This window comes from Corvus brachyrhynchos, unplaced genomic scaffold (assembly GCF_000691975.1).
Source record: "Corvus brachyrhynchos isolate BGI_N302 unplaced genomic scaffold, ASM69197v1 scaffold56, whole genome shotgun sequence".
Classification (NCBI taxonomy): Eukaryota; Metazoa; Chordata; class Aves; order Passeriformes; family Corvidae; genus Corvus; species Corvus brachyrhynchos.
In genome coordinates this window covers 4,732,904-4,740,349 of record NW_008238664.1, presented here as the reverse complement: position 1 = coordinate 4,740,349, position 7,446 = coordinate 4,732,904, and the positions used below count along the sequence as shown (strand labels likewise).

Sequence of the window (7,446 nt, the reverse complement as noted above, 5' to 3'; positions counted from 1 at the left end):
TTTATTTTTTTATTTCTTTTTTTTTTTTTAAACGTGTATGCTTCTGTTTCTCCCTTTGGGAAAAGTTTTAACTTCTTGACAAATTTGATTCCCTAAAGGGAACGAGAGCGTGAGCTGTACGGGCCCAAGAAGAGAGGACCTAAACCTAAAACTTTTCTGCTGAAGGTAACTCTTATTTAAATAACTTAGGCCTAGCGAAAACATCTCTCAAACCTTGCCGGTGCGTGCCCTTGGAAGGACTGGACTTTCAAGTGACTTGTGCCTGATGCCTGGCTCTGGGAGCGCGGGGAAAACCGACAGGAAAGGGGGGGGGGTGGGCAGAGGCACAGAAGTGTGTGAGGGGAGAGCGCGTGTGCGTGCGACGGGTGCCTCAGCAGGACGGTCAGCACACACAGATGTGCGTGGTGAGCCTGCAGTCTCTTTTTTTAATATCCTCTCCTTCTCATGGCCTTCTGTTGCCGCAGTGGAGAGCTAGCCAGTCCTGTTCCCTCTTTCTTCAGCAGGCTGTTCCATCCGACCCGTGCCCTGCAACTTAGCAGCACGCTGAGCGGTCAGGCAGCTGAGGCGGGAATCCCGCTGCCGCTTGTGCTCCTCTGATTGCATTTAAGGATGTAGGTGCTCCACGGGAGTTTCATGAAGGGTTCATGCTTTGATCTGTAAACTGCAGGCTTGTTTTGCTCTTGCAGAGAGTGGGGGGGTGAGTGGGAGGAGGAGGAGTGTTTCACCTCTGCATAGGATGGCAGCTGAAGTTTCCAGTTCCTCTCTGATAGACTCAGCATCTCTGCAAGATGTCGTAGCATCTCTGCTTGCTTGCAGTGAAGAGCAAGGAAGGTAGTCCCTAGTGCAGGCTCTCTTGCCCTGTATTTTTGTCTTCTTTTTTTAATTAAGAACTCTCCTAGCTGCGTGACTGTTATGTGAGCTCTGTGAATTTATTAGTTTACATACGAAATGCCTTGCTCTACTCCCCTCTTCCCTTCCCTTCCTCTCCAACTGTCACAATCTCAGGCTTCAAATGAGCATAGAAAGAACACACCTCTGTACAGTTCAGACAGATGAACAAGTCTGCAGTTTCCCTGGTTTTATTCTGATATGAAGCCCTGGAACAGCCAGCGTGGACCGCATAGTAAGGCATCACTATCATCAAGTCATCCTGTGGCTTTGGGCCAGTCACTTAGGCTTTGTGCGTGTTTCCCCATCTGTGAAACAGGTTAATACTTCCCTTTGCCTGGCAGCAGTAGGAGCTTTACTCAAGTCAGCACAGCACTTTTAACTGCATGAGCACAAGAAAGCGCAGTGAGGGCTAGGGTGTCACTTCTTCTCTGCTCTGAGAGGGCATAATGAAGCGCACAGAAGAAATGCAGGAGCAGGCGTGTTCTGATGCCCTGTGTGAAACCCAGGGGACGGTGGTAATCCTTGGGAAGTCCTGCTGATGGAACTGTCCTCCCTCGTTGCTTGTTTTTCTGCTAACAGTGTTCTGTATCTGTAGCCTGAGAATTCTAAACATATCTGATATGTACTACCTCTTATGCTGTATTCAGGGAAAACAGACTAGTTGGCTTTCCTCTTTCTGGCAGTCATGCATTAAATGTAACCCTTGTGTTTAGATTTCCAACAGTGCAAAGGAACATTTGAAGAGAAAACCACCAGCTTGAAATAGTTCTCTGCCTGCATTAAAAAACACTGGTATTTGTAACACCTGACACTGTTCAGAGCTGTAGAGGGTGACTATGCTATGTGTAATCAGTTTCTTTTATTTTGGATTCTGAATGTGATACAGCCATAACTATTGCCATATCACTTATTTAAAAAAAAAAAAAAATCACTCATTTTCACTCATTTAAAAAACCAAAACCAACCCCCGAACTCAAAACCCACTCATTGCTTCTTTTCCCCCCTACCCTTTAAAACCCCCCTAAACTTAACGTGACTTATTCAGCAGCATCCTTTGAATCACGTCCATGACACGTTTCTGTGGCACATCTTCCTTCTGCCAGCTCCTCAAATGGTAATGGAAACCTGTGGGTTTGCAGAGCTGGCTCGGTACTTTGTAGAAGATGAACTGTGATAGGGAGCAAGATCAGCTCTCCTGAAGGCTGGTGCCACGTTGTGGGAGAGGCTGGCAGGGCAGAGCGCTACCACTGCTGCTTGGTTTCCACCTCTGGGAAACAGAGCTGGTGGAACTGTTAGTGCTCTGACTTGCTGTTCCTCTATGACTTCGAATCATACTGTAAAAATAATGCCCCAGACCAGGCAGCAAGAAGTAACTCTGTCTCAGCCAGCCCCATCTGAACTTGTTTGAGCTCTGTTCAGGCAAACCACAATCAACACAACTGTAGAGAGAGTTACAACAGAGACGGCGAGATGGTTTGCAACTCAGTTCTTCTGACCCCAGAAGATGCACATTTGACCTCTTCCAGCCCAGCAGCACCGGTGCTGGTGCTGCTGCTGTGGGAGGAGTGGTATTGAGTTCTGCCTCATGCATTCCTAACAGTATTTTCAGTTCTTTCAGCTGCAGAATCTCTTGCCAGTGAGAATTTCAGAAGCAGGGGAAGAAATTTGATTCTTGTATCCCAGAGGGAGTATTTGGAGTTGGCAGTTAGAACAATATTCTTTTTGATCTGTTAACTGAACAGATTAGGCCTGGATGCAGTGATGTTTAAGCAGAAATCTGGCCTAGGACTGCTTTGATAGACTAGTCTGCACTTGACTTGGTGGCTTGCTAGGATTTTTCATGTGTATCAGTGCTTGAAGCTAGGCTTCTGAGTCTCCAGAATGGCCTCAAAATAAGTGCCCTGATACGCCACTCAGTCCCTTGGCTTGTGTGGGTGTTTTATCTTGCAGTTGGGGCTAGGTTTATCCTGGGATTAGTTCTCAAAAGTTGCAGATAGGCACCCAGGGGGATTTGCAGAAAGCATTCCAGCAGGTTAGTGGCCCACGCCTTTGGAAAAGCTTTGAAAAGCTGCATCTTTGACCACCTGCTGCCTTTGTAAGCCAGGCTCCTGTTTCTGAGAGCTGTCTAACACTTGCCCTTTCGATCAGACTGCAGAGGCAAATCACAGTCCAGGCTTTGTAATATCACTATCAAGATGGCCGGTGTTGAAAGCGACCCCTGCAAACTTCAACTGCAAAGTTTTGGGCAGGAAATGGGTCTTTATCCCTTGCATGCTAGGGGCAAACTTTCCCACAGCTGAGCGCAGGCTTGGCGGGAGGCTGTAATTCTTGGGAGGCTGCTGGTGTGCTGCAGCCCTGTGCTGAGCGGATGGGAAGCGAAGTCTTTGGTCTGAAATAAGCAGTGCTGTACGTAAGGCTCTTACCTTATTTCTTAGGTGTCTGGCAAAGGTCATCCTTGAGGGCAGGCCCTTCAGCGTGGATGCTGGTGTGAGGTTAGAAAGAGGCATAGCACGTGCTGTAGTGATCTTCCTCTTTTTCTCCTGCTTGGTTTGCTCTTTTTATTTCACTTTTTTCCCTAGGCACTCTGCTGTGTGGAATGCAAACCTCACCAACTCATCTAATAAAGTCTAGCTAGTGCTATTCAGAGACAGAGTCCGATCTGCAAGCTCAGTGGGTGGCTGGAAAAGATCCCTAGTCGGGGTGACCATAAATACTAAGGTGACAGGAGTGAAGAAGGTTAATGGGAATGAAGAAGTAAAGGAGAACAAGAGTAAAGGGACTCTTAGTAGGAGAGTGGGGGAAGAAGGGGCTGAGCAGTGTGGTGCTCTGTCATTTTGCCCTTTCTTGAACTCCGAAGCTGGAATTGGGTTTCTTTTGATCTCCTCCCTGTTCGTAAATTATGCCTGAGTAATTTGAAAACAGACTGTTCCCCTTTTGTAGCATTTTGTTCCCAATCCAGAGGGAAACTTTAGTTTATGGCAGTGTTGCTTGGGAGAACTGTGCTATGAACTGGCTTGCTTTTGCCTTGTCACTTGGAAGACTGCAGAAAAAAGAGGGTGATAAAAAGGCAGAATGGCAGCCAAAAGGGGGAAAGAAGAGCTCTTGCAAATGCTGTTCGGAGCAAAGACTGTGGGAATGCAGGTGGAGAATAAAAGACAAAGCAGAGCCAGTAATTTATGAGAGAGTAGCGCTACTATGGTGCAGGAGCACTACTGGAATTGGCTTGATTTTGAAATAATTAACTAGAAATCCATTGCCTTAGAAGGTCTTTGGTTTGGTTTTTTCCAAATTGGAGAGATTTTGATACAAATCAGGTAAGAGAGGCCTTTCTAAGCACGTGTCTGTGTACATGCTTGTGTGCCTCAGTGCGTTAAGGGAATGAATGAACGAATATGCTTGCTGGGCCTCGAGGGACACTTACTCAGAAATAGTAGGGAATGGGGGAGATACACTAGTTCCCAGGGGCAGTGAGGGAGAGCTGTACAAGATAAATAAAGGTGATACATATCCCAGACGGGAAGAGGGGGAAGGGAAGCAATCCCAGCAATTGGCTTGCTCTCATGACAGAGCACTGCAGCAAGCCTCCAGAAGCTGCATCCTGATGTAGGCTGAGCTGTAAGCAGAGAGTGAATTACTTCGTATACATGCTGAGTACCTCTTCAGCAGTGAGCACATCCTGCGGGTGAAAGCAGCAAAAGCCAGAAAGGTAGTTTCCATTTGGAAAACTTGTAAGCCAAGTAGCAAACTGTAGTGACACAGCTGAAAGGATTCAGTGGGTTTGTTTTTCAAAGACCTTATCCTCATATGGCTTGTGAGTGTGACCGAGAAACAGATCTGTAGCAGGGAGAAGTGCATTTCCAACAGATAAAACTGAATGCTAAGTCTTCCCCAAACCAAAGGTAGCAAGTTACTTAATCTGAAGTTGGAAACGGGGGAAGGAGAGCCTCTGTGCTGTCCTCTGCAGTGAAGGGATGAGTTCATATATGTGATGCCTGAATAAACCTGATCCTGTGGTAGGAATACTGAGCTTCCCAAGTGAGAAAGCTCTAGGGGCTGGTCTTAGATAAAGCATCTGATACGATTTTTGTTGAAACCTTACCTGGAAGAACAATCTCAAGGTAAGCTGAATATTTGCATAATTCTCTTTGGAACTTGCATTGAAGCTGGTCACTAGGGATAGCAGTGTAGCAGCAGGGGAGGACTCTTGGGCCCTAACTTACCCTCTCTCTTAATAATCTGACCAAAGTATCAATGCTGCATGTAGACTACCTGGAGACTACTGAAGCTGGAATTTAATAAAGGCAGATAGCTGAAACATGAGTTAGAAACAGCTTCAGCCTTGAGAAAGTGCCCCAGAAGTAACTGGAAACGCAGACACCTAGCACGTAAATGAGACCTAGTGGTTCTGGCACACTGGAAAAGTCCAGGCCCTGTACCAGGGCTCTGCACTAGCTGCTGTGCAAGCACAAAACCAAGACAGGTCTCTCTGTCAAAACAGGACAGGAGCTGATTAATGTGTACAGGCAGAGAAAGTAAAATCAGCAGGGCCGTAGAAGTGCCCAGGTAGTGACCATCCCAGCATTATCACTTCATTCAATGTGGTTGATGGGAAGCTTTGCTCAGGAATTTTGGGGTGTATAAGGAAACTGGGGGTGTTTGTGACTGCTTCCCCCACACTTGTGGGAAGCTGCCTTCTTTCTCTCCCGGGTGATGGAGGCGGTGCTGGTGGAAGGCAGCAATTAGATTTGACTCGGAGCAGAATGGCACAGAGGGGGCAGAACTCCTCACTCCAAGGCATGATTACAGGGTAGGCAATTAATCTGAAAGATGTGCAGTGCTGGCAACAGGAGATGCAGAAGGATTTTCATTGATGCATCTGTCTGTACCTTCTGCCTGGCTTCCCTGTCCTATATTTTGGATTGGCACATTGTGTTGTTGCATTTTGCTCTTGGCTCAGCAGTGCTAAATTGGTGAGAAACCCAAAGCACAAGAGCAGCAATGCTGGAAGGGCCGGCTGTGATGGGGAGTGGGATAAAAAGGAATAAATGTGTTCATTCAGGCTGTGCTGGTATGTAATGTCAGAAAGCAAACTGTAGTTTGTGTTTGCATCTGCCATCAGAGGGACCTGTGAAGAGATGGAGCAAGCACAGCCCTAGATGTGCATTTGCCTGTGCCTGTGACCTCCTGACATGGTCTGTAGTGTCTCCAAGTTGTGTATTGATGAGATGGGATGGAGAGTTGTGTGGTGCAGGGAGTTCATCTGGTGGTGTTACTGTGCTCAGGCCTGTACGATGCCTGTGACAGGAGCTGTCTTACTTTCTCAACAGTTTGGGGCATGGAGTAACACATGAGGCTGAGCAAAGAGAAACTAGATGGACATTGGGATGCTTTCTGCTACAGCAGGAGGTGTTGGGGTTTGTGTGTGCTGGGAGCACTTCCCTTTAACTAGGTGGAAAGAGCCCTGTTTGTTAATGTGCAGAGTGTCCGTGCTTGCCTTGGGGTTGTGCTAACATGTCTCTGTTTCTTTGTCAGTCAGCTAACACAGAGTCTATGTCCCCAGTCAGGACGAGCCTTCAGTCTGTGTTTTCTTGTACAGTCGGAGGAGGAGGCCTCATTTTTGCAGTCCTTTTAAAGCCAGGATACCAGTAGTACTGAAGGCTGTGATCATCCAGTGTTGGTCAGAGAGGAACAGAATGTCTTCACGTCTCCATTCTCTGCTCATTTGGGATCTTCTGTGGTTCCCATGGGTATCTCTGTGGGAGAAGAGGGGCTCTGGGTAACAGCAAAACTCTGGAGCTGTAGGGCCAGGACTTTGAGCTTTTTGTGCAGGGGCTGGCTGGGCCCCTTGCTTAGATCTGTTAGATCCCTGCCTTTACACGCACATTTTTTTCCCCAGGCATTTCTCTGGTAGAAGGCACAGCCTGCAGGGTGACAAAGGAGATGAAGTTGAGTGCTAAGCTCTTAGCTGGCAAGAAGCCATCCCGATCTTGGCGTGTGCAAGGGGCAGCGGGATGGAAAAGTTGGGGAGGAAAAGCAGCTGTCGTCTTCTAGCACTGCAGTTCTTGCTGTGCCCACGAGGTGGGGAAAGCTCCTCGCTGGATGGGCAGTCAGGGGCGGGGGCTTGCCTGTCCCCTCCAGGCCTGTGTGACTTCGCCGTGTCACCACTGCTGAGGGGGAATATGGAAGTGCGTTGGTTTGGGCAAGTACTGGGGTGCAGGTGGAAGGATGAGCTGTACAAGCGACAGTGCTCTGATGAGATGTGATGTAAGAATACATTCTGGGTTTCCATGCCCACAGGTCATACAGCACCAGCTTACCAATGAAACTGTTGTTCCTGTTGCCAGAAAATGTTCCTGTCTCTGGTGCGTGAACCAGGGCAGGTTTTGGCACCAGAAGAGCTCAAAAATATTGTTCCCCTGGCTTGGCTCTTGGGGAGGGCTGGCACAGAGCAGTTGAACCAGTGCTATTCCTGCTCTGGTCCAGTGCTAGGTTTCAAACAAGTGTGGTGTTCAAAAGGACAAGTCAATCTCATCTTTGGAGGTGCAGTTTAATTTG

At 47.7% G+C, this 7,446-nt stretch overlaps 1 protein-coding gene across 1 annotated transcript in view; it reads left to right on the top strand.

The window, feature by feature from the left end:
- Window positions 1–7,446, top strand: part of CBX6 (chromobox 6) — a 24,189-nt gene that overhangs the window by 10,036 nt on the left and 6,707 nt on the right. Inside the window, exon 2 of the mRNA XM_017737731.1 lies at window positions 99–165. Within this exon, the coding sequence (XP_017593220.1) occupies window positions 99–165 (67 nt within the window). The remainder of the gene's footprint in view (window positions 1–98; window positions 166–7,446) is intronic.